The following is a 27686-nucleotide window of genomic DNA, read 5'->3' as shown; positions in this document are numbered from 1 at the left end:
CAACATTTCCTTGTCATTTATAGCAGACATTAAAGTCCGCATTATGCATCCACGCTGGCTGGCCACTTTTTTAGGTACACATTGCTAATCCTGAGTTGGACCTTTTTTAAATTTCACACATGCCTTAAATAAAGAAATGACAAATTCTCATCATGGGTTAGATTATGGGATATATTTACATGATGGTGTCATTCAGTTCCTGTAGTCGTGTTCTACTGATTCCCAAAGGTGCTTTATTGACTTGGTACCTTGTGACCCAACCGTGTTGGGATTTTTAACATGGTGTGTTATCCTGCTGGAAGCAGCCAAGATGAATGTACTGAACATGGATGGCAACAACAGTCAGTCAGGCTGTAGCGTTTCAGCGTGGCTCAAAGTGTGCCAGGTCATGACCCCCGCCTCCCCCACACACACATTTACACCAGCAGCAGCAGCCTAAACTGTAAACGGCAGGATTCTGACTTTACCATCCAAATGTTGCAGCAGAAATCCAGACTTATCACAACAGGCAACATTTTCCACTCTTCTGTTGCCTAATTTTTGTCAGTTGTATCCTCAGTTTCCTGTTGTCAGCTGACAAGAGTGGCACCCAGTGTGGTCTTCTGCTGCTCTAGCACTGCTAAGTTTTGTGTTCACAGATTGCTCTTCTGCACACCTTGGAAATTAGTTACTTTTATTTTCTTATAAGCTTAAGTAGTCAGGCCTATCTCCTCTGATGTCAAAAAAAGGTGTTTTCACCAAGATAACCGCTGCTCACTGGATATTTTCTCTTTTTCAGACCGTTCTCTGCAAATGGTGGTTGTGTGGGAAATCGCAGTAAATCAACAATTTCTACAGAACTCAGACCAGGCTGTCTGGAAAAATCACCTTGCCACATTCAGTCAGTTAAATCATCTTTCTTCTACAACCTGGTGCTCGGTTTGAGCTTCAGCAGGTTGTCCTAACTATGACTTCTTTTCTAAATGCACTGAGCTGCTGCCATGTGATTGGCTGTTTAGATAAAGAGGAAATTAACAGGTGTGTCTAATAAAACTGCCTGTGAGTGTAGCCCCTTTAATTTGAATAGTTAAGATATGCAAACTGCAGCTAGCTTTTTCTTCAGCTTTTAATCATTAATTTTAAAGAAATTAGTAACTAAGGATTAAAAAAAAGATGAAATAAAAATACAATTTGGCTACATGTTTACAAAATCTTACTTTTGGTGCATAGTCTGAATTTTGAGTGGCAGGTAGTAAGTAGGATTGGCTTGATGGCTTTAGTATTTCTTAATTATTGCCTGTGGAGCTGTTCTGATTGGCTGACAGAATTCCGTACATCAGTGCTGGTAACCCTAGCAACAGTGCCCGTGAGTAGGGATAGCCTAGTTAGCTAACTTTGATGGTTAACACCTAAATGGCGACTGGAATCCAGGCTGTTGAATGCTGACTTCAGCGCGGTAAGTTTTATTCTTGATATTTGTATGTAATTTTTAAAAACTTTTGGGGCAGTGTTACTTTAGCATTGAGAGGCAGATCGAAGCTACGCTAAAAATAAATAAATAAATAAAATAAAACAAAACAAACGGAGGCAGAAGTAACTTAGAGGCCGAGCACCGCCGCTTGGCTGCTCTAGTTCTGTTCAGTTCAGTTTCTATTTATATAACCATAAATCACAACAAAAATCGCCTCCATGTGCTTTATATTGTAAGATAAAACCCCTACAATCAGACGACCCCCTGTGAGCAAGCACTTGGCGTCAGTGGGAAGGAAAAACACTCTTTTAACAGGAAGAATCTTCGGCAGATCCAGGCTCCAGGCTCTATTACTTCTGTTCCACTGTATTTGGTATGCAAATAATGTGCATTTTATTCTATATTATTGAATTTAAAGCTTTATTTACTTATTTTAGAGATTTTAATGTATTATGCGTTTTTTTTAGATAAACGTACTCAGTATTACATGAGTAACAAAAATAAAAAAAAAGGTGTCCACATTGTTAATGAACATGCATAATTTTGAAAAGGCCCATTCCCCGTAATGAGTAAATTTACTTTAGATATTTTACTATAGATATTTACTACATGTGTATGATTAAACAGTTATTTTATATGAAGCACTTTTCTGGCTCTGTCAATTTTCACGTTATAGGCACATAGCTGCACATGAGCCTAAAAAAACACAAACAATGATTTCTATCCTGCTTTTCTGTACTGTGTTTGTTTCTGATCTAATATTCTGATTTCCTCCGGGTCACCCACATTGGAAAAAATTTTGGTAACACCCGCTGCGTGTTTCTAATGCAGTGTGGCCGTACTGGGCTGGAACAGAATAAACGAGTTAGAGACCTTATTAAATTTTACCAAAGATCATGAACACATGCCCGGTGAATGTTGGTAGAGCATTGTTTGGTCCGTAACTAAGTAACCATTCTTTTAAAGACAGAAGTGAATGCTGTTAACTGGACAGATCCCCTGACATTAATCCAGTTGTATATTTTTTGCTATATTTGCGATTGAGCACTCTCTGCTTTACCTCTCTTGTGTTGGCTGACCCCAGGTATTTAAACTCATCTGCTCCTTGCAGCTTGACTGTTACATCTGTCTCCCCGTCATTCAGGTATTCTGTCTTCCTTTTCCTGACTTTCATTCCTCTTCTCTAAGAGCATACCTCCACCTCTGAAGGCTCTCGTCCACATGCTACCTACTCTCACTACAGATCAGTCTCATTTGAAGAGTCCTGTCTGACCTCATCTCTCAACCTGTCCACACTGCAAACAAGAAGAGGCTCAGAGCAGATCCCAATGTAATCCCACCCCCACCTTAACGCCATCTGTCACTCTTACCTCACGCCTCACCGCTGCCTCTGTCCTCATACATGTCCTGCACCACCCTCACATACTGCTCTGCCATTCCTGACTTCCTCGTGCAGTACCACAGTTCCTCTCTCAGCAGCCAATTATCTGCTTTTTCTGATCCGCAAAGACACAGTGTAGCTCCTTCTGACTTTCTCTGTACTTCTCCATTGACACTCTCAAAATAAAGATCACATCTGTAGGGCTCTTTCTCAGCATGAAGCCATACTGCTGATCACTGATCGTCACCTCTCATCTTAACCTAGATTCAACAAATCTTTCCCACAGCTTTACGGTGTGTCTCATCAGCTTTATCCCTGTGTATTTACTACAGCTCTGCACATCAGTCTTGTTCTTGAAAATCAGTACAGTGCACTTCTTCTCCAGTCCTCAGGCTCAAACTCTCTAAGATTGAGTTAAACAGTGTCAAAAGGTCCACTGCCCTCTTCTAGACATCCACAGGTATGTCATCTGAACCAAGTGCCTTTCCACTCTTCATGCCTTAGCTGCCCTCACTTCCTTACTAATCCTCTGCACTTCCTGATTCACTAACTTTCCTCCATCTGTCGTCCACCCTCTCTCATTTTCTTTATTCATGCACTCCTCAAAGTGCTCCTTCCATCCTCTCAACACACTCTCTCCACTCATTAGTACATTAGAAATCCTTTTGAACGAAAGCTATAATAACATGCAACTCACAGTTACAAGTTACACTGATAGTGTACTTTGGGGCCTGCATATACAGGAAGAAAAAATGTTTACAGACACAATAGCCTGTGCCAGTTTCATTAAACTAAGCATTATTACCTGCATGTGAAATGTGCTAAAGACTAAACTGGAGATTATACAAAAAAGTCTATGCCTGTGGTCACAGAAACCTTTTACTTTTACTAAATATATATCGACCTTTTGTAAGAAGGTCATGGCAGTCTGTGGACAGGAATTCTTGTTAACTGCCTTCTTTTTTTTGTTGAGATATAATCAAAACCATCATTCAGACAGTAATGACAAATCCAGATCTGATGTGGGGTGTCTGGCACTGGGGAGGACCAGTTTATATTGGACCGAAAGGCGACATTGCTATAAAAATGTCTGACATCATCTCAGACTGCTGTGGACTGAGAACAACTCATTTTCATTGTGGGTAATTAGGGCAAAACTGAATAGAAGGCATCTTGTGAAAATTTTATGTATTTATGTGAATGTGTATATCCTGGATTTGGTTTTTGTTTGTGTTTTTTTTTTTTCCATTTCGCTTTGGCCACAGCCGGTCAACCTGCATTCTCTTGTCTTAGCTTTGGAAATTATAGCAAGTGGTAACATCAAAGGTTCACATACTGCAATTCACATGTTTTTCTGAACTTTGTGAGCTATAACTCCCACGTGCTAATGTGTAGATTGGCTGAACAGTGCCCTCTAGACAGACAGTGTGTCACTGCCTCACCCTGCCAAATAGCCCTTAATTCCCCTGCATGTGTGCAGTGCCAAGTCAGTGTCAGGCTCTGCTACACTGTGGGACTCCTGTGTGGCTCAAAGACTGTTCACAAACAGCAACATTGTGTAAAGTGTGTCTTGTATGTGCGTGCTTAAAACATCTTGCTTAAAAGTGCATTCAGAGGTGTGCTGGGTTGGTTCATGGTGCAACACGATTATCAAATACATCTTATGCTCCATCCCACTCAGTGGTACAATGGCTGGCTTGCTCTCACTGAGGGGGTGTGCCGGTGGGTGGTTGGAAGTGGCGCAACATCAAATACACGGACTGTAAATTTACACACGGGAACTCGCTGTTCTCCGCAGTGGGTAAGACACGTTTTCACTTAGAAATGTCTTCTCTAATACCTCACCTGTTGGAGCCTGGCAGGTATTATGCACAAACACTGTGCAGAGCCAGAGTGTATGTGTATAGAGGGGGGTTGCTGGCAGCCCCCAGTGTATGTGCTGGAATGTGCCAAGACTTGCTTTTGGGGTGGGACACCATGACCTCAGGCAATAGGATGGGTGGGTGCGACTCAACTGACAGAGAAAAGGAAAGGAGCAGCAAGAGATGAGGCGGGTGAGAACAGACACGGACTATAACACTGTTTAGCATTTTAACCCCCCCCAAAAAAAAACAAAAAACAAAAAAAACACGATTGTCTGTGGAGGGGAACACTGGAAGACATTCACTGTGAAACTGCTGAGTGGGAAGCCGTGGGTTAATGATTGGTGTTACATGTGAGTGACTTTATTACTTTGATAACTGTCAACTGTTTTAGCGCAAAATGATTTTCACTTTACTTTTATTCCACGGAGGGAGGAGGGAGAAGAGAGCGAGGGGGGGATGCTGTTTCTTTAAGAGAGAGAGGGAGAGAGGGAGAGAGAGAAAGGGAGGGACCTCTTTGCCCTCCAGAAACCAGGAAGGGAATTGAGTTGATCTGCTGCTGCTTGGTTAGCGCATACGGGGCTTTAAGCTGCACAACAGTGAGAGGGAGAGAGAGCTCCGGAGAGGAGGAGAGGAGAGGGCTGAGCTAACCCACAACAAGCACCACCACGGCCATCGCAGGTGAGCTAAAGACACCCTGTCATCCCCCCCCTTCTGTCTGCCCTGGGCCTGTCGAACAGAGGAGAGCAGGGCAGAAGAGGAGAGGAATGAGGGAGGGGGCCAGAGAGGAGAGCAGGGTGGGGGGGTTGGCCAGAGAGGAGAGGTGGGTCGCAGCAGTAGTCTCCAGTTAAGGTTCCTCTTTTTTTTAATCCTTCTAAAGTACTTCCTCTGTGCTGCTCTTTACCTCTGGGGAATCTTGAGATAAAGTTTATAGGATGTGTTCAAGGCATTAACTTTTCAGGCAGGTGGAAGCACTTAGAGGAGGTGGAGGTGGTGGAGGAAGGAGAGGAGGGGAGGGGGGGGGGTTCTCGAGATAGAGAGAGAGAAAGAGATAGAGGGTGGGGGGGGGCAGTGAACAAGGAGGAGGAACCAAAAATAATTCAATCGGACAAGGTAAAAGCAATGGCAACAACTTTTGGGGATGGCAGCGATTGAAAGGCTCCGTGTGGTGTGAGTTGTGTGTGGAGGGCATGTTGGAGTGGCACTGGTACACTGCTCACCATATGAATAAGTCACAAATTAGGGCAGGAGTTTCAGGGGTCTGCCATGTCACTGTAGCGTGAGCTGATGAAAGACTTCAATACTGCTCTGACAGTTGAGGCTGAAATGTTGTTGCTTTTTTTTTTCCCTGCGAAGCTCTGCCCTGCTACATGGCTGCTCTGTACTTTAATACCTGGCAGCCTGCTAGCAACATACTGTAGTGTATAATTCAGCTCCGAGTGCTTACGTTAGAGGAGGCTTGGAGATAGTGGGGGTGGTGAGGGCAGAGGGAGCTGGGACTCGTAGTGTACAGCAGGGACCGTAAACCAGGTCAAACGGAGTTGCAGAACTCTATATCCCAGAGTGCCTTGCCCTCGGCCATCCAGGAAAGGGAACAGCCGCCAGCCTATCCCAACAAGGAGGTGTGGTGAGTGAGCTGCTGTCAAGCCAATGAGGGTGGGGGATGCAAAGCTGAGTTGTGGGCTGAAAATAGAGGGGGGGTGGGGTGGTGTTGGTGCTGGTGGCTGGGGGGTGGGGGGTAGGTGTCTGTTTGTGTGGGATCAGGCAAGGGCTTGCCTGTATGACTAGGGCCACTCGTAAGTTTCCTGTCTGGTGGAGCTCTAGCCCTGCCCAGAGACGGAGGCAGCAGTGCTGGCCGGCAGGCAGGGGAGGCAGATAGGGCTCGGGAAACATTTTCAGCCTATTTGGTAAGCACCACAAAGGCATCCACACACACACACACACACACACACACGCGCACGCGCGCGTACACAAACTGGGTCTTTAGGCTGTCACTGAAAGGAGACGAGAGGCAAACAGAGGAAATAAATGCCATAGCATGTTGTGGGTGAGAGCAAAGGGGCTTGACAGAGTTCAGAGTTCTTGACCCACTTGCAGATAAAGGAGAGAATGGCAAATAGGTCACTGTTGAGTGCTGTGCACAGAGTTTGTGCACAGAGAAATAGCTGCTTGTTTAAACAAAGTTTTTCCTTTCCACCACGCTAACTTTTTAAACTCTGGCCATTTAAGCTCATTGTGCACGGGAGTTATTTTTATGCTGTTAAGATGCACTTTTCTTTGAATGTTTTTTTACCTACTGCTGTGATTAAATTGCTCTGCTGCTATTATTAGTAGAGTGAAAAGATGAAGACAGTCGCACATCCTGTACTGCTGCTTCTTTAGGGCTGTTAAACCAACTCCACAAAAACCACCATATCAGATGTTTTCTAGACTGTAGCAGCGCGACCACGCTGATCGCTGACAGGGTACAGGTGAGCAGTTGAGCAACAGCTTATTTGAGAATCATCAGTAAGTGGCATCTCTTCTTGCTGACAAAGAGAATATGTGACACATCTCGTGACAGCTGATTTTCGCTTGTAGGGGAAGCTGTCACAGCGAAGTCCATGCAATATTAAAATAGCACATAAGCTCTGGAAACTTTCTCCTGGAGAACTTATGTTCTTGTGGCTTGATTTCAGGTTTTCTCAGCCAGCTGCACCACAGTCAATCTCATGACATGTTTTCTGCGTAGTCCATTCACCCCCTTCATCACCAGTATCTTGTTAAAAGCAGATTCTAATCTTGTCTGCCGTGTAATGCTTTCTTGCGGCTCGTGGTTTAAAGACTTCATAGCAACCCTCGGCTGCTTTGCCCGATAACCAGATGCATATTTTTTGGCTTTGCATACTTGTTGAACCCGTTTTTTAAGTGTGTGGGCACGGAGAGGGTACAAGCAGAGCGCAGTACACGAAGACGCCCAAGTGCTGGGAAAGCGTTTGGAATGTTTCTCAGAAGGTGACCGGTGATATTTTCTATTTAGCCCAGTGTTACAAACAAATGCATGTATGTATTAGTTACAGTAAATGTTGTGTTGATGTTGTGCTGTGTTATTTCTTAGGTACTACTGTGTCAGAAAAGTATAGTTATTTCAAGAGAATTCCAGCAAGAGGTTAAACTAGGACGCCATATGTGTTTGTATGGGTGTGTGCACGCATGCGTGTGCGTCTGTGTTACCAACAATAGACTCCAGGGGAATTGCAGGGGACTTCAGTGGCTGTGGGCAGGTCCAAGACACCACCCATCAATTTGGCGGTGAGGCTGAATACAGTTTGATATTCCTGTATGTTTGTGCCTACACCACTATGGCCCAAAACTAGCAGGTTCAGACAGACTGAGAAGACAGGTTGCGTGATGTCGCCGTGGCAGTTTGAGGGTTCGTTTCGGAGTGAAATGTTGGCTGTGTACTGTACATCGCATGTAACAGTCATTGTGTTTGTTGAGTTTTACTTTTTTTTTCATGTGGTCACATAATCTCTAGTATCTAGTGTCACTCGTGTTGATATTTTCTTGTCGTGCTGTGTGCTAAACTGTTTCTCTGCCCCGTCTCTATACATGCTCTTTTATATGCGTTTGCACATTTATCTCCAGTTCATATTGTTTGGTTAGCCTCCTCCATGGTGAATGCAGCTTCACTTCCCCCTAATGTTTGGTTCCCCTGGTCAGCTGCTTAGTATACCACAGCTTCCAGCCTGGCTAGACAGACAGACCCCTCTCTGTTGTTTTTCTGTTGTTGTGCTGAAGTCTAGGGGGAGTAAAGGGGCTTCTTCTGTTCTCTTCTGGGACATTTATTATGGAGAGGCCAACACAACCTGATCAAATTAGAGTGGGAGAGTAAAAGGCTGAGATGTTTTTCAGAGTGGGGGGGTGAAGCTAGACTTGAATTTCCACACTTGGGGAGTTAAATGTTTTGTTAAGCGAGGGTTTTTCAATATCAAGTAAAAACCATGGAATAGTCGAAGGCGGCAGGCTTCTGTCAACACTTTAATTTATTGTGAAGTTGATATTAAGAACTGTAGGACAGAGTCCAAAGGCTCATTTTTAATTAAGCAGAAAGGCCAAGTGATCAGGAAGGAGGATATGAGACCAAACTGACACTGTCCGCACGTTGATTTAGAGAATCGGTTTGCAATGAAACAAGAGAGACGATGGGTGGGATGCATTAGGGGATGGTGAGACTCGGGAGGGTGGGTTGGTCTGCGCTGCTTTGCCTCCTCAGCAGTGGAAAGGGGAAGTGGGTGATGTGGTGGATACTATGCAGTGCAGACTCTGAGACAGAGATGGAGCAATGATGAGATGAGAGCGACAGATGAGAGGAAGGGGGAGGCGGTGGTGTGTGCGTGGAGGGGGAGTCAGACAGTAGGGACAGAGAGATCGAGCAAGCAGAGAGCTGGTCATCTGATAACAGAGCGGGTTCTGTTACACGCCTGCAACAGACTCACAGGAAGTCCTCTTTCCCCGTTGGACTGCGCATGCACAGAGCGATGCAGCCGGGGCATGTTGGGCCTGCGGACCGACCGATTGGCCAGCTCAAGTTGTGCCGGACGACGCAGTGTAGGGGTGTAGTGCGGTTTCTGAAGGCACGTCTTAGATTTTCATACACTTCCTGGTTGGCAGCATGGCAGTGTCGAACTATGTTACTCACACTAAAAGGAACTCAGACTGTGGATGTGGTTTTATTATGCTGCAGCCTGAGAGAAGCTAGTCTCCCTACCATGTGTTATAATTCTGATCAGCGGCACAAAATTGTCATCAAAACCACAAAACTGTAACTGGCTTTAAAGAATTGTTGAAGTTAAAGCTTTACTTGTAAAAAAAATCTGAAAGATTTGATTATCTACCAGCGTGGTATTTGACCACAAAATAAGATTTGTAGTGCATGCAACAGTGTTTTATTTAAGAAGGTTCCTTTTTGTTTAGACTGCTACTTCAGGAGTTTAAACTACATCAGAACTAGGGGTGGGGGAAAAAAATCGATACTGTGTAGTATCGTGATATTTTGTTTGCTAATAATGTATCGATACAGGGACGGCAGAAATTGATATTTTGTTACAAAAAAGTTTTTGTGCTCTGACTTCAGAGCATGTTGATCCTTTTTCTGAGCAAGAATCCTGGCACTGTCCAAATGTGTTTAACTTTTTTTATGGCAGCAATAAACATGACAGTTTACTTATTTTAATTTAAGACATGTTTTAGTTTAATTAAGTTTAAAACTTTTTTATTTAATGTAAAATTATATTTTGTTTTAATTTACTTTCAAATTCTTCAGTTGCTGAATGGGCTGCATAGTTTTCATAAATTGCATAGTTCAGAATAGCTATAATTGTACCAGATGGTTGCATTCAGTTAAGTTGGACTAGACTGTAATACAAACCGTTCAGTTTGTCAACAATAAAACTGACTGAAATGAGAGAAAGACTGAGTGCGAGACTTTGATATTAGATAAAATGAATATTGATAAAGTTTACCTTTATGTACAGAATCTGAATATCGCAAAATATTTCTAAAAATTGCAATAATATCATATCGTGAGTTAAGTATTGTGATAATATCGTATCGTGGGATGTATGGTGATTCCCACCTCTAATCAGAACATCATTTACATATGCTTTAAGTAAAATGCTGTCTAATAAGAGAAGATGTCCAGGTGCAAAAAGAAATATACTTCTGTTATTGTGTGCATTGCGAGAGCAGTCATTTCGATGTGTCATGCTAAAGTGAATCACAGTTTTGTTTTTATTTGTTTGTGTGTTTAGTAGGCTGTGGGTCTGAGTACTACAGTGCAAACGGTCAGGAAAATAAAACCATGCAAATTCAGAACAGTTTGAGGGCTTCTGCACATCATTGACAGCAGCTACATGTCTCTCTTCTGGAGCTGTACGGCAGCACGAACACTCTTTAAGGAAATCATAAATCCCCCTGCTGGCTTCCTCAAATTAAACTTTGCCCCACTTGTGGGTGGTTACCTTTCCACTTACTGTAACAGGTTATACCAGGTAACCGAATGAGATCTCTTGAGTTTATCATTGACATCTGAGACGGATTCCTGGGCCTCCATGTGCTCATGAGTTATGAGCGAGCTTGTAAGTTTAACGCCCTGCCTCACCCACCACCTTTTCACTGGCTTTGTGTCGATGTTTTGGCAGTGCTTCCATGGTTAGTTTCTAGTGAAAGCTGCCAGGCCTAGGCCAGCCCTCGCAGCTTCAGTTTTATCAGTTGCTTACTCTCTTCCTGCTTCGCTCCCAATATGACCAATCAGGTTTCCTTCCACTGCTGGCAGCAATGAGTCACTTAGCTGTGGCACTTGATCAAAATCCACTTTTCCTAGGAACTGCCACCCCCCTCCTCATTCCAGTTATCTTGCGATGTCCTCTTTGTCCCACCTTGAACTTTATTGACCTGAGTAAAGTGATTCCCTTGGTTGTTGCCATAGAGGCAAAAACAGTTGAGCCAGTTTGTGAAATAAGGGCAAGGGAGAAAGAGATATGATTTTTTTTTTTTTTTTTAAAAAGTGTTATGGAAGAATAGACAGGGCCATAGGGCCAACCAGATGCAAAGATTTTTCACGTTTTCATTTCTGGAGCCGCAGTTTCCTCGAGTCTTTATACAAACACTTGAGGTCCTAATAAATGAGTTACTTGGATAGCGAATGAGATGGTGAATGCATAAAGTCTTCACCCGAGTAAAATTGAAAAATAATTGTTCTCTTGTAAAAGGTCTAGGACTACAAACAGATAAAATTAATAACTTTCCTGCATTTCTCTTTTAAAACATGGCTGCTACATGCTCCATTAGCATTTATAGTTTAAGGGCTCTTTAATTCACTCGTGTTTGTTCTGCTTGTTCTCTTTTAAAGGCAGATTTCTCAGCACTTTTGAGTTGTGTAATATTTTTATGAGCCAATTACAAATTTTCATGTTTTTCAAGTTTAAGAAAGAGGTAACTGAAAGTTTTGAATAACAGACAGATACTGATGTGGTATTCGCTGTGAAATTTGGTTGACGGTTGTTTTTCGGTTGCTTTTTTGTTGTTGTGTGCATTAGGCAATATATTTTCTCATCTAAAAACCACCTGAGGTTGCACAGACTGTTTCTTTGTATTTTGGAATGAGTGGTATGTTTCACAGATGATGTGTATCGGCCAAAATACTACTGCTTTTACTAAATACCCGCGCTTCCCGTCATAACGTGTTTGTCTGCGAGTGAGACTAAAATCGGGTACAACTGTCTTGGCAAAGATATTTAATGCATAGGTCACTGCACAGTCAACCGAAACAACAGCCAAACAGAAAGTCAAAAACGACCGTTGTGTGCAGATATATGGGAAGGGGCAGATTACAGATGAAATGAAGGTGATGAGGGCGGGGAAGGGATGGGTAGGTCCTATTTTAAAGGACTTGTTTGACTTGCAAAGCAGGCCTGGGTGCTCATGGACTGAGCTTTGAGAGGAGGCCCTACCCTGGAAGTGGAGCACCAGGGACACGGACAGCTGCTGCGCTGCTTTGTGCCGGGCTGTGGGCCTTGTCACCCACAGGCATGAATTAGTGATAAGGAATGTTTCAAGCCATGAGGAGGTGTCAGGATCAGGTTTGTTGCACTGTGTTTCCTCTTTCGTAGTGCTCTTTGTAGGTTTATTTGAGGACAGGTGGCTTTTGCATGCGGAGTGGTGCCTCCGCGCTTCATTGGCGCTGAATCAAGTTTGCGCATGTATGCGTGTGTGTTTTGTTTGTTTTTTTCTTTCTTTATCTCCTCTCAGCTCAACGTCTTTACCCCAAAAAGCCGTGACCTAGGGTCAGCTTTGTATGTGCGGGGGATAGCGTGCTATACAAGCTTGTCTGGTCTAGTGCAGGTGCTGTAGATTTGTGTTAGAGAAAAGCAGGTTGGCTCGGGTCTGGATGGGCTCACAGAGATCTATTTCCACCTGCGAAGGACGTGACCGGTAGCCATGTGGTTGCCCTTTCTCTTGCTCTTTCTTCCATCTCACACCGCTCGTGCTCGCTCTCTCCCTCCCGTGTCATCTCTCTTTGTCTTTGCTCTCATCTCCCTCCCCTCCCTCAACATATTCAGATGAGGGGTTGGATAATAAAATTTGCTCTTGCCATGTCTGACAGTCCGCTTCTATCAGAGCTTTGCGAAAGACGTTGGCAGTGTTTGCAGAGGCTTTCTGGTCAGCTGCCTATCAAAACTGAATTGAGTTAAGAGAGAATTACAGCAAATAATAAAAAAATGGTATAGCCATTACATATTTAACACTAATCAAACACAGCACAACGATGTAAATACATAAAATCAGTCTTATGTGTGATCTCTGGATGTAGAAGCTTTTAGATTTTTGGGTAATTAATGCAAAAAAAAAAAAAATTGACCTATTTAGTTGCTCATAATAAGCTTAAACATGCATCTGCTTATTTGTACAAAGGTGACATGTTGCCAAATCTCAGGTGTGTCATCAGATTTTTCCAGAGGAGAGAGAAGGAGAGGTTAGCATGGGTGAACTGGGACAAAAGAGGAGAGGCAGCCAGGTTTGGCAGGTTTGTTAGTGGGGTGTAGTGTACAAACACACCAGAAGGTCTGATCTGAAGGAATGTCATTTCAATGCCTTGCTCTCGTAGAGAGCAGCACATGCAACACATCCCTGCTTCCCACCACCACCCGCTGCCCCCTGCTGGGTCTCCCTGGCAGATGGAGAAGGGGGGAAAGGGTTGGAGTCTGTATGTGTGTGTGTGTTTGATATGTTATTGATGTTACAGTATTTTGTGTGCCTGTGCGTTCATAGAGAAATCAAGGATGGCTTGTTCTGCCGAAACCCCCCTCCCACTGCGCAGGCTTCAGTCGATCATTTTAATCTCCCCCCACATGTGAGCGAGGGGACAGGCCTTTTCTGAAACTTGGCACACAGTACAGGGTGGGGTAACCAGCTCAGACCGGATTGACAACCTCCCTTTTTAATACCGTTCCCTCGCAGCTTGTTGCGTGTCCTCTTCCTCCTCCTGTGGAGTTTTTTCCACAGGGTCTGCTCTGGCAGCCCACCCCCCCTCCCCTCCACCTCTTTTCCTCCACCTCTCTCACTTCCCTCTCTGGCTCTCCACCGACACAGAGAGCATAGCCTGCACAGCCCAGCTCCCAGCATGCACTCTGATCCCCACAGCCCTCTGCCTATCTGTCCTCCACGACCTCTTACTTGATTCCTTGCACAAGTGCATGCACACTCCCATAGATGTGGGTGTGTATACAAGGAAATGGGCTCCTAGCCACCTGCATGGATGCAGTCCAAACATCTTCACCCAATTGTTGACCCAAATGTAAATTGTTGCAGGTTACTGTTTATTCAGCACCATTAGAAACTAATTCTTTGCACCAAATATATGTAACAGTCCTGTTTTGCACAGTTTGTAACCAATCTGCTTGAACAAAGTCAATTGTTTACAGCGTTCAGCAAATTTGGCAAGTGTGAAATGCTCATGGTGAAGTTTGGTTTCAGTCAGGTTTATAGCAGGCTCTTTTTATTTTTAAGCAGCATGTCATGAAGATTTTGATGTATGTGGTTCTGGGAAGGTTTGATGTATTTTCACAGAAACTGTCGACATGTTGGTGTGAAAAAGCAGCAGAGAAGTTTTTGAACTGCCAAGAAATTAATGAATAAAGATGAGTGACTCATTAGAAATTTTTATTGACCGGCTGGAAAAGTCAGTACAGTTTATTTGGTTGAAGATCATAGGCTAGAAAAAAGTCTGTATTCAAATGGTGTCATATTAGGCTACAGACTGGTTATGACAATTTTTAAGAAATGAAATTCTTTTGACTGTATTCACATGTTGCTTCAAAGCTCAAATGGAGGCATCCTAATTGTACATTCAGTTTTATATTTGACAATATTGTCAATTTTTGGGCTACCAGATATGGCCCAAGTTTGTAGATGTTTTTGCAGTTTTTCCAAAGATATTTAAAAATCTTTATGCATGTATTTTTACCAGCTGCGTACTGTGAACTGAGAGCTCTCCGTTCTTGTGCTTGATATTTAAATAATTTTCAAATAAGGCCTCCGCAAACTTTTGATTCAGGTAATACATGTTTGTTTCTCTTTCTGCGTCCATGTAATACCTGTCTGCTAATTTCCTCTTTTTCTTTTCCACCTGTTTCTACTCTCCTTCAGATAGGCAGACGGACAGACGGCAGGACGGATACACGGGTGGGGGCTGTGCTAGGCGGCTCGGCGGCAGGCTGGTGGAAGATGTCGTTAGGAGCCGGCGGGAGGGGCGGAAGGCGGCTCAGGGGGATAGCAAGCAGTGGGGGTGGAGGAGGGAGAGGTGGAGCGGGAGAGGCGGAGGAAGGTCCTGTGGGGATCCCTTTCCCTGAACACAGCGCAGACATACTGGGCAGCCTGAACAAGCAGCGGCTCAGCGGGCTGCTGTGTGACGTGCTCCTGGTTTCCCAAGATCGGGAGTTCCCAGCTCACCGCTCCGTCCTGGCATCCTGCAGCACCTACTTCCACAAGCTCTTCACGTCAGGGGTAGCCGCCGACCAACAGAACATCTACAACATCGACTTTGTGGCAGCGGAGGCTCTGGGAGCTTTGCTGGACTTTGCCTACACGGCCACGCTGACAGTCAGTCACAGCAGTGTGGCTGAGATCCTTGCTGCTGCACGTCTCCTGGAAATCCCACCTGTCCAGGATGTCTGTACACACCTGCTGGACACCAAAGTGCTCTCCCCGCCGGTATGAGACTTTTAATGCTAAAGTAACTTGTGTCACAATTCAAATTTAGGCATGAACTGTACTTTATCCAAGTAACTGATTCATTCACACGGTCAAAAGGCCACCCTGTCATTAAGCCATCAACTTCAATTAATGCTCAGCATAGTGAAGCTTATATCACGGCCTTTATCAGTTTCTCTCACTATGCCAAACACACTCCCACAGCCGTGGGGTTAGTTCAGCGCTTACTCATTCTGAGCCAACAGCATTCATGGAGGGACAGCATGCTCTTTAACAGAGTACAGACACAGCACATTGCAACTACACTTCAACGTGATCAAGTGTAGCTGTGACATGCTGCACTGCATGGATAATGCTTTACATCATAAGATGACGTGATGTCAAATCATTATTGGAAGCTTTCTAACATCTGTTGTTACATCAAAAGTTGAAGCCTCTTGACAGACTTTTTCAAGACTGGTGTTTTTAAGAGTTACAGAGTACGGCAGCGAAGACATACACAGGATCGTGTGCTGCGTTATTGTTTGTTTTATACATACACCGGGTATGAATGTTCTTTGCCAATTAGTTTTCATTTTCTCATTGCGCATACTAATACCCATGAGCGTACTGAGCGCCTCGGTTTGCATCCAGGATACTGAGTCAGTGCTGAAAAGCATCAGACCCTACAGGTCTGCACGCATCATCCTTTTGTATCTGATAAACGTTTTAAAACATTTTATTTTAATTCCTCCTCTGCCTTTAGTCCATCTTCTCTTTATGTTTTTATTTGTGTTTTTTTTCACAGGCTTGTAACACTTTGTTTGTTCTTATTTTTAGGCGGGCAGTGAGCGAAAAGATGAGGGTGAAGATGAGAATGGGAAAGGCAAAGGAGGAAGGGAGCAGGGGAACCGGGTGCGGGCCCGGGAGTATCTGGAGTACTTCCAGAGAGGGGCGCATTGGAGCAGCAGCTGCAGCACGCCGGAGCTCAGGGACCTGCCCACCGCACACCTGCACTTTAATCACGGTAACGGGGGCACCCCCAGCAACGGGGCCCCTGTTGGCCCCAGCGAGTACTACTCCCCCTTGGCCCTCGCCTTGTCCCAGGTCCCTAAACAGGAACCAGAGGAAGAAGACGACGATGAGGATGAAGATGAGGATGGGGACGCAGTGCAGGGTAATGGAGGAACCCTGGGGTCCTCATACTACCCTCCGTCCCAAAACGGACACTTCTACCTCCCTCACAATTCTAGGCTGGGGCAGGAGCCCGAAACGGAGGACGCTTGTAGGGAGGCAATGATAACGGAGAGGGGTTCAGCAAGTGCCCTCCTGCAGCAGATGATGGACTCCATCGAGAGGCAGAAGGAGCGTGCTACGACCGGTGAGGACCAGGGAGATGGCGATGACCCTGACATGGAATTTTACTTGAATTATTTTAGCAGTACACAGCACGAAGATACAGCGTCATCCGCTGTAACGCAGGGAGTGCCATCACTCTGGTTATCAAGAGGCAGTACAGCTCAAGACAGAGTAGGAGCAGAGAGGGGGGTCGGAGAGAGAGCCAGCGGGGGTGGAGGAGAACGGAAGATGCGCTCCAAGGCCTTCCAGAAGTGCCCCATATGCTCCAAGGTCATTCAAGGGGCAGGCAAGCTCCCGCGTCACATCAGAACGCACACGGGAGAGAAACCCTACGAATGCGCCATCTGCAAAGTGCGCTTTACCAGGTAAGCCCAATTAATGAAGAGACTTCCTCAAGTCACATGTGCTAATAGTCTTGGACACTGTTGACAAAATGGCCAGCAGCGGGGAAACACAAAGCCAAGAGCAGGAGTATTAGCGCTAACCAACTTAGCTTTGTATTAAGTAGACAGTGCAGCTTGTGAAGCTGTGTGTGTGCGTGTGTATTTACGTGAAGATGGAGTGATTAGGCCCTAACCAGGATTTTTCCTGACATAACATTGAAGCTGAATGTTAATAACAACGCCACGTAGAATCTTTCAGGTCAGAGAGAGGGGGCTGGAGGGTTGTAAAGGTCTGTTTTATTGTGACAGCCTTCATAGCAAAGTCCTGGAATTTTAACGTAGGGGTCCTATAAAAGAAGGCAGTGCCGTGGTAGTGTTATCTAGTGGAAGGCTGCTATAAAGTGCTGTGCTCTGATACAGAGGGGGATTACAGGCGCTGGATGGTGCTCTATGTGCTCCAATGCAGTAATGTGAACTTTTGATCTCTGGTTATGTTGATTATTGCCCACGGCAGAGTAGTTACACCACCCCCTCCTCTCTCTTTCTGTCACTCCCTTACCTCTCTAATGAAATCTGCCATGTCCTACTCAAATAAATGTGACTAGGCTACAGAAGGGTACTCGAGTGCACATGTTTTCCTCCTATTTAAGTCTTAACTTTTCCATGAAATCGTTCCTTTAATTAATTAATCAGTGGACTTGTGCTGGAAATAGATACAGTTGGCTAGAAATAGCCAAAACCTCTGCTGGCAGGTAGGGAAGACCAATCTAAATTTACGTAAATTCAGATTGGCAGTGGGAAGGGGGCACTGTAATCTTAATCCTGTTTGAACAGGGTTAAGAGTCTGCATCGCACAGTAATAAATCACCCCTGTCCTTTAAATAATTCACCTCTGTCAGTATGCCACTTTGTTCCAATGCTTCACCCTAACTATGTGTCTGCATCGTGTGTTTGTGTATGTGTGTGCACACATGCGTTTCGTGGTTAACATTTCTATTTAGGGCACAGGTATACAGACCTCTGAGCGTTGCAGTGGGTTTATTTGTTTCCTTGTATGACAGCTAATCCACTTACCTGGCACTTGCATACACACACCTGTGGGTGGGTGTGTATGTGTTCAGATGCAGTTGTCTTAACTACGCTTGTTTGTTTAGAAGCCCTCTGCCCTCGGTACAGAAGGGTTAGGCGATTTAAGAGCTCGGAGCTGGAGAGATAGTAGGGCCTAAAGGGGGGAGGGAAGGACAAGAGTCAGATGAAGGCCAAAGAAGTCTGATAAAGTTTAGTAGGTGGTGTCATTGGAAAGTCAAATAGTTTCGTGTTATGAGATGCGTTTTGATATAGAGTCATGCTGTATGTTGTTTTGACTGCAGTGTTGTAGACCTCACAATTTTTTGGAAAGCAAGTTTTCCACATGAGCCGTTTTATTTGCTCATGTGCGACACCTACAAAAGTCAGTCCCAGTATGACTCTTGTGGATAAATATAAGCTGCAAACTTGAGCTGCACTCAGTACTACAGTACTACTCCACAATAAATGTCAGCTCTTTCCAAATTATCCTGGGACCGTTCCGCTGCAGAGGAAATTCAAGTCTCCATTAAACATTTTTGCAATCTGTCAATTGTTGTTGTGTTGTCGTCAAATACATGTTAACAAAAGCCGTAAAACGCTGATATAAAACTGATATTGTTATCATTTAGCAATAGTGCTCTTGCGTCCATTTACACAAATAAAAAGGTTACGTTTATGGCTTCGTCAGTTAGACTGGAGGAGATCCAGGAGATGGCTCTTAAATGGGAAATAAATCCATCCAAAGCATATTAGGCTGGCCACTGTATGTGTGAGAATTAATAATATAGTTTGAGTTAATTGTGTATTTGTACGTGATATTGCACGAGTGATTAGAACCTGAAGCTGGCTGTGTGCACTAAGTGCATTCAAATGGGTGTGAACCGATCTTCTAGTGCAGCAGATTTTTTGCCTTTGTATTCTTACTCGACCGTGTTTATTTTTCTCCCTCTCAGGCAGGACAAGCTCAAGGTTCATATGCGGAAGCATACAGGAGAGAAGCCTTACCTGTGTACACAATGTGGAGCTGCCTTTGCTCACAACTACGACCTGAAGAACCACATGCGTGTACACACCGGCCTGCGCCCCTATCAGTGCTCGAGCTGCTTTAAGACTTTTGTGCGCTCGGATCACCTGCACCGCCACCTCAAGAAGGACGGCTGCAACGGCATCCCCTCCCGTCGAGGCCGGAAACCTCGCGTGAGAGAGCCAGGGCTCCTCGAGGCCCCCGTGGGCCTGCTTAGCCCCGGATCCGACACCGGCCCCGGGTCTCATACCATCAGGGGAAGGCGGCGATCGGAGTCGACCTCGGCAGCGGAAGTGGAGGTTGCTGCTGGAGCACACGCACACAGTCCTCAGCTGCAGGAGCTAGCAGGAGAGGCAGGGCCCTGAGACTGCAGGGAAGACAAGGACACTGCTGGACACCATAGTCACTCTGCACCGCCTGTGAGACAGGCCAATGAACAGAGAGGAGTAAAAGATGCAAAGGCAATTTAAAAAAAACTACAACAAACAACTAACTATTCCTCTATAAACCAAATCAGGGTGTCACAAAAATCTAATCTTTATATTTCTTTCTCCTATTACTTAGGACACGGCGTAGAATTGCAAGCACTTAAGTTGGTTTATTTGTTAAAGAGCAAAGAACGCTTCAAATCATGCACCCATCACGTCCACTTTCTGGGTCATTTCTTTCTTTGTAATAATAGGGTTTTTATACATATGTGGCATATGTGCTTAGGCAAATGTATGATAGATACAAAGGAACTCTGAGCAACTATGCAGTTGATTTAGATTTTTATTGGTTTTGTCCTCACAGCCTTCAAGCTCTAAGAAAGGTGTCTGTCAAGCACCTTCTGGCTGCTGTACGGGTGAAGCGAGGACAAATCCTCCCAATGAAAACAACTCTTTTTCTATTCTTTGCAGGTCTGAAATGTACAGTTACCATAGAAACACCATTGCCACAATATGGCATATGCAAGGAAAACTCGCCACAGTTTTGATGCAACAGTTTTTCTTCTCTAAATGTTCCAGAAAGAATGAGGCAGGGGTTTGATTGAAGTGTTACTTACTCTCTAAAATGCATTTTAAGAATCTATGGCTTGTCTTACTGAAAAGCAAATTCACTTTGAGTCAAATCCACTTTAATGGGGGCTCGCCAATTGCAGGACTCGGGAATACGAGGGGTGGAGGGTTTGTGTTTCTGAAGCACTACCATTGTCAATGTACGTGTTGGCTTTACTACGTGGCCTCTTATCCCTCACAGCCCTGTGGTGTCAATATGTTTGTTCGCCCTTTTGATTTTGTCTTAATTTTTGTTTCTCAACATTTTATTTTTTTTGACTGCTTTGGGTACTTGACACTTTATTATTGTATACATGTATATACAGCAGGTGGTGATATGACATTGGCCCCTCTTAATGCTGAGTTGTAGTTACCAATCACATTTTTTTTCCTCGTAGGCTTGATGTCATATTTCTCAGAGAGTGAAGCTTGTGGGTGAACAAAACAAACTGTATGAATGTTCGATGAGAGAGGAAAAAAAAAAAAAAAAAAAGCATTGATTCACCCATTTGTCCTAAACTTAACACTTGATATGTAAAGTTCCTGCCCAAAGGACGAGGGGGTCGATTGAATGAATGTGCTTAACTTTTTGCAGTTTTTCGGATTCTGTCCTTGTGTGACAAGGCGCGGGTAGCACTTAACCAACCGCAGGTTAAAGGAGCCTGAGTGAGAGAGTGACAAAGAGTACGAAGAGATAGACGAGCACCTTTTTTTCTATGTTTGCACAGCTTTACTAAAGATATCCAACTGAGGGAGAGGTAATATTTAAAGGAAGCGGGCTGATGTGCGAGGAGGTTTATGCTTATTCCAATCTTTTTGCCCTGGGGACCACACAACCGTAAGGCAACCTGTATGATGAAGAGAGCAATAAATACCTGTCCAAGTTGGGAGGCCAAATAGGAGCGCAGCTGCAGCTGGTTGATGGGGGAGGGGATCGAGGGAAGGGGAGGGGGATCTCGCAATGTCTGTTGCATTCCAAAAAATAATCTCCCCCAGCTCAGCCACGTTTCCAGGCAGGAGGGGATCAAATCAGGCCTTTTCTCTCGCTCCCTCTCCCTCTGTAGTCCTCTAATGCCCCCGAACCAGCCTGGAGGGGATATTATTATATTAGAGCCTGGTGTTACTGTGGGGAGGACGCCTGGTGCTGGCAGTTTAGTGTGCGACTGTGTTTGCGTGCGTGTGTGTGTGCGTGGCAGCCAGGGTCCCTCTGGCCACATCATCAGCGTGTGTGAGTCAGCCACAGCCTGTTCAAACATGCACCCTGAGCTGCCAGCCCCAATACACTTTGTCTCGCTAACACACACACATGCTCACTGGGTCCAGGTATCCTGTAGAGAAGGGGAAAACACCAGAGCTGACATATCTGTTTGAATATTGTCAGCGACTCCATACGTTTGGATTTGTTAAACAATAATAAACTCCAGAATAGAACTTTAGTTTCCATACAAGCACATTGAGCCTTTTGCGTTAAGAGAACATGCATGTGATGTAGAGTGCCCCCCCCTCCCCTCCCACAGCCCACCCTGTAATTTCTGCAGTAGTGCTTTTTTTTTTCAACTATCAGTCCTTTTGCACGTTGGATGGGAAGAGGCAGGTCATGATTGCACTTTGTTACTGAGGAGGGCACTTTGGTCAACGAAACGGGTACTTTGAAACAAACCAGTTGCAAATGAGATCAGCCTTTTCCTTCAGCGCGTGATGGTGAAGTCGAGCTCCTTCGCTGGTTTCGTTCAGGTTTTGACAACAAGCTGCCAAAAAAGAAAAGAGGAGCCGAGTGTCGATCTCTACAAGAGAAGCCAGGCAGGTCCACACACACAAAAAAAGAGTAAATCAATCCATGTAACTGAATGCACTTGAATTTAGTTGTAAAAAATCTAGTGATTGTTTTTGTTTTTTTTTTCATCTTAATGTAAAGTAAGGGGATAGGAGGAGGTAGACAAGTGGAAAGAGCGCTGTGTGCGTGCATACATGCATTTTTTTTTTTTTTTTTTTTGCACGCCTGTGCACAAGCATGCATTGCTGGCTGGCAGGCTGAAGGGTCTCAGGACAACGCTGGATAAACAAACTTGGTGTCTACCCCATCTGTTCACCAGCTACTCTAAAAACTACGTGTGTTCTCGGAGGAACTGCAGTGATAATAGGTCCGCGGTACCACACAAGCGAAAATACCATATTGTAGAACAACACATTGGACAGTTGCTTGTTTACTTCACGGCTCTCTTGGTGCAGATTTGCATAACTCTTTGTTTACCCTTGTTGGCCATTGTCAGGGTTTGGCCAGGTCTTGAGAGTTAGTTTCTATTTTTGTTGTTTCGTTATGATAAAGATGGGGTTAATTATTGCACAGTTTGACTCCTGCAGGCAGACCGATGTAAGCGGGGCAGTCTAATGTCTTGTGATCTTCATGTATCGTGGTACTTGGCTTGGACTGCCTAAACCCACTTATCTTGACGTGGCAGAAGTTTTACCTGTCAAGACCCGTGGGTCATCTTAAACACAATGTTTCATTGGACCTTAATGTTTCCCCAAATGTCTTATGTTGTTTGTTGATTAACCAAAGTTTTTTGCCCTCCATCTTAGTCTACTGTAAACAAGAGATATTGAAAGTATGTCTATAATTTTTCCAGGCTGGGCCTCCCTGACTAAGCCACACACAGATGCCCTTCTCTGGAATACATATGCAGAAATGTGTCTACTTACTTGAGTTTGCTTTCTCTCACTCTTTGTATCCTTGTGGAAAATAGAATTTGAGGTGTAAGGATGTGTATAGCCTTTTGTTTCTGTCTACACTCGTTTTTCTTAAAATAACGTGTTGTGCTACAGCTATTTTTTTTTTTTTTCTAATAATTATACGTGGCCGTGTGTGTGGGTGTGTATATGCTAGTGTGAGTGTGCGCGTGCGTGTGGTCATGGTTTTGGGATGTTGTGCCAGGAAGGTGGGGCTAATGGGTGCTTGGGTGGGGTTATGGATAAAAGCCTGATAGCACTGGAAGTGGTGCTTTAGCTGAAAGAGCAAAAGTTTGCACTAATGTTAAATGTCCTTGTCCTGCTTATGGGAAAAGGACAGGGGACCTCAGAAAGGCCTGCGAGTTTCCATGAGCACAGAGCAGTGTGGTTAATACTCAATGGTCTCATTAAGAGTCCATCCAACCCCTCCGTAGAAATAATCATGTATAGTATATTCAAAATATACAGACGTCCAGCAACAATAAACACCAAAGGAGAAAAAAAACTGCTTTCATTTAAGTCACTGGGCATTTTAAGCTACCAATGTAATGTTTGATTATTAGTTTTACTGTTTAATCTGAAGGCTCTTAAAAAGAGATTTGGGATTTTTTTTTTGTTTGTTTGTCTTTTTGATAGAAGTCAATCATACGTGCTCTTTATACATGAAAATCTAAATATAGAAAATTTAGGCAAGCAGCAAATCTTCTCTGAAAAAAACAAAAAAAAACCTACTCGTTCCTGATGATGGCTCAGATGCAATGTTTGACGATGCCACAGATACTCATTCCAGCTCTTTGTCATTCTGAGATTTTTGTCTTATGTTGAGTCCACTGACGGATTATCGATCCTAAAATCTGATGTGTTTTTTAAATACTCTTACTTTTGTTACTGCTGAATTGGATGATTTCCATTTACCTTCTGCTGTTTGAGCTGAGTTTAAATGTTCTCTGGTTGAGACAGACGGTGACTTTGTGGCCTTGACTGGGCAGTGCTGAGCTCATGGTGGTGTGTGTGTGTTTTCAGACGGTAATGTCATGCGGCGTGGGGCTGAGGCTCACTCCCACCAGGTGGATTGTGCAGACACAAGGGCCACAGTGTGCCTTATGTGGACAGGAATAAAAACAAAACAAAAAAAAAAAACTATATATATATTTTTTTTTACCATTTAAACACTTTTCTTGTAACATTGAAACCAAATTGTGAAAGCTGATTGGCTCGTACTAAAACGATAGTTAGTACTGAATGAACTGATATATTAGTGTCTCTCTCTGCCTCCGTGGCTCCACAGCTGGTGTGTCCCCAGCCTCAGCCCCAGGCCAAGGTTACTCTGACACAGGCTGCACCAAGACAGTCTCAGAACTTCATTGCAACTGTGTTTTGTTTTGTTTTTTCCTTTTCTTTCAAATGGACCTTGAAATGTTATTTTTTTTCTGTGCTATTATCAAAGACTTTTTGTAAATCTATCTGAGAAGGCCATAAAACAAAGACAATAACAAGCACGATAACTGCAAAAATCAAACAAAGCAGGATGGGGTGACTGTTAATATGGTGATATGGCGACTCGTGGCAGCAGAAAGGGGGCTGTTTGCTTTGCTTCGTCATTTTGCTGCACACCTGATTTATTTTTTTGCACGTTTTCCATCAGGCTGTCGAAGCAGGGCAAGCTGAGCGCAGCATATGCAGTATGGCAGTATGCACAGCGTGGCTCTGGCACTTACACAGACAGCCCTGGGTCCTTCAGAGAGGCAGGCTGCTCTCAGCCAAGCGGGGACAGTTTGCACTTGGAGTCTTTCTCTGTCTCTGGAGATACAAAGGTTGGCATACAGGGAGGAGCAAATCCAGGTGGTAGGAGAGGGCTGAATGTTGTTTTCAGGGATGAGAGCAGGATGCCCAGGTAACTGTTCAGTGTTGGTCCTCTACGCTGATGGGAAATACGTGGCCTAAGAAACGTAACACAAAAGAGGTCACCGCAGAGTTCACAGTGGGGAACTGCAACCATCAGAATGTTGCATATCTCTTTTGTCTCTATGTAAGTACTACTCAGGTGGAAAATTCACTGCTATGCATTGGGTTTCAGTGTCTGCTCAGTTGATCGTATGTCTAATCAAACTCTGTGTTCTTGTTCTGTCTTTTCTTTCTTCGTCATACAAATATTTACCGTAATAATTCCCAGAAAGGTACTGGCATGAACAGTTCCCTCTTTGTAAAGTGGATGCGACCAACCTGTTTCTCCATCTAATATTGATCCAGTGAATTGTTAGTTGGAGGGAAGGAAGCCACTTGGGATTCAGTCTTATTAGTCGGACTGTAGCGTGCTTGAAAAGACATGGGGTTGGAAAAGCACAGGGGAGGGGGGTTTGCGTGTTCTCTCACTTTCTTCTCCCATCGCTCTCCCTCTCTGTGGACTCGTAGTCAACATCTTTGCTGCCGACTGGCTTTTGATCAAAGATCACACACCCTCAGCAGGGGGATTGGCAAGGGAGGGAGGTGTGGATGAGGTATGGAAGAGGAGACATTTTCACTTGTTGGTAACGTAAACCAGTTTGGGATACATTCCATAACTTCATACTGTGATTCCCACTTTTTAGCAAGGTCGTGCGTCTGAGGAGGGACAAGGAAGTGTTAGACATTTTGCGGATGGCTGTTTCTGTCCGTCTGTCTAGCCTCTTTATCCCACTACTATGTGACAGACAGACATGTAGACAGATAGTTTAAAAGGCCCCCGGTGTAGCACTATCAAGCTGCCTTTTATCAGCTTCTGCGATTGTAACAAAAGCACTTTGCGAAAGGCCATCCTGAAATTGTGTGCTTTTATTTTATCCTTATCAATATTGTTTTGGTTATTTTGTCCCTGTCTTTTTGTTTTCTCAATGCAACTGATTATTTAAATGCAAAAACTATATAAGAAAAAAAAAAAAACAAGAAAAAACTTGAATATTTGGTATCTACAATGAAGATGGCTGTCGCCTCATCACAAACAAACACATCTCTGTTATATGTACCTGTTTTGCAGCTTGTTGCATAGTCACGCATTGGTGATGGTGGCGGGGGTACGGGACAAACCTCCCCCCCCACCTGCTCTCTGTTCGCTGTCTGGGATCTTTTGGGGAGAAAGGTGATTTGATTTAATTTCTGGAGACTCTTTATTGACACAGAAACCTGTATAACAGTTGCAAAGCTTTCTGAGAAGGCTCGCTGTGCTGAATGTTAAACATGCAGTGTCGTATCTACTGCAGAATCTCTTTGTCTGTTGGTAAAGGTTGGATCTGGTATCCATATTAAGCGTAAATGATTATGAAAAACAGGACAAAATGGTCAAATAACCGTCATTTCCATTCTCAGATCCGTACAGACGTACGTTTTGGCCTTAACATCTACGACAAATCAAGATTACTGCAGTAGAGCGGAAAGAATACTATCGATCATAATAAGCATTCATTAAATTTATAGTTCAGTAAATGGTTTAACGTGGGAGAGAAGACAAATAGGCTACTATTTATAGATTGAGTTTAACTGTGATTACTATAATTCTTTATAGAGTTTTTTTTTTTTTTTTTTTCTTTTCTGATGTACATTTTAAAGTGACCCAGTTCTCAAATCTGGACATTTCAGTGAAAATCTACACTGAATCACACGAAGCAGAAAACAGCTGCTCCACATGTGTCTCTGTGTGTGTGTGTGTGTGTGTGTGTGCGCGCTGTTTTTTTTTTTTTTTTTTTTCTTTCATTCCTGTTGCTGGGCACATGCATTGCTCTGTGTATCACAAATTTATCCCAGAGGTGGAATACCGGCTCACTTCTACCATTAACTCCAGTGACAGCGACGAGAACATATAAATAGACATATTCAGAGTGCAGCAGATGTTTTTCTCTACATGATTCAGTGTGGATTTTTATTCCATAACCTCTTTTGTTTTTCTGCTCATTGCTAAGAAATCTGTCAGTGTGTATCTTTTGGAAGCTGCAGGGTGAAATATAGGTGATTGGGTTTTTTTTTTCTTCAGAGAATTTGCACTTTTTTGGCAACACAAAGAAATTGTACATGAGACCACTAAATCCACAGTCTAAACCATATAATTCCATTTTGTGTCTTTTATTTGTTCTGTTCTTCTTCTTTTGTTTTTTTTTTGTTTTTTTTTTAATATATCCAAAAATGTCTGGCATCTGGTTGTCTGGTTTAAAGAATATAAAATCTTTCTATTAAAAATGATGGTTGCAAAGCTTTGTGTGGATAATTGTGTGTGTGTGTGTGTGTGTGTGTGTGTGTGTGTGTGTGTGTGTGTGTGTGTGTGTGTGTGTTTTAACATAAGACACAAGTTTGTGTAAACAGTGCTCTTAAGTGGAAGTGTTATAAAAACAAAGGCCTGTTAATTATACAGCGTGTACAGTGTTATAGTACTCGCTATCAAATAACTTTTTAAATTCTACAGTTGTAACAGGCAGGTGTTAGAGCAACACCTGCCTGTCAACACAAAGCTAACACAATTACCTTTAGAAAGATGTGTAATCATAGCGTTCTTATTCTACGTGATCTTCTTAAATTATGTGTTTATGTTTTATGGCCTTCCTCATAAACGGCTGCCACCTATAAAATCAGTTCTCTAAACTGACCAGAAGGTGGCAGTATTGTCGCTGCTATTGTCTTTTTAAGGCTGAGTGAGCCTC

General features: G+C 43.8%; 1 protein-coding gene across 3 annotated transcripts; it reads left to right on the top strand.

Annotated features, from left to right (window-relative positions):
* The first annotated feature begins 5207 nt into the window (after positions 1-5207).
* On the top strand, positions 5208-27241 carry zbtb7a (zinc finger and BTB domain containing 7a). Of its 3 annotated transcripts, none has more exons than XM_084920871.1 (4): positions 5208-5374; positions 14886-15445; positions 16265-17148; positions 19188-27241. In XM_084920871.1, the coding sequence occupies exons 2-4, from the start codon at positions 14960-14962 to the stop codon at positions 19621-19623; spliced, it is 1806 nt and encodes a 601-aa protein (XP_084776997.1). In that variant the 5' UTR covers positions 5208-5374; positions 14886-14959; the 3' UTR covers positions 19624-27241. The 3 variants fall into 3 exon arrangements, with proteins under 3 accessions (XP_084776997.1, XP_084776996.1, XP_084776998.1); XM_084920870.1 differs by having other exon boundaries at positions 14882-15445; XM_084920872.1 differs by lacking the exon at positions 5208-5374 and adding an exon at positions 6487-6600 and having other exon boundaries at positions 14882-15445.
* The last annotated feature ends 445 nt before the right edge of the window (positions 27242-27686 follow it).

This window comes from Perissodus microlepis, chromosome 23 (genome assembly GCF_051167445.1).
Source record: "Perissodus microlepis isolate ML-2025 ecotype Zambia chromosome 23, ASM5116744v1, whole genome shotgun sequence".
Taxonomy (NCBI): Eukaryota; Metazoa; Chordata; class Actinopteri; order Cichliformes; family Cichlidae; genus Perissodus; species Perissodus microlepis.
This window is presented reverse-complemented; position numbering and strand designations above follow the sequence as displayed.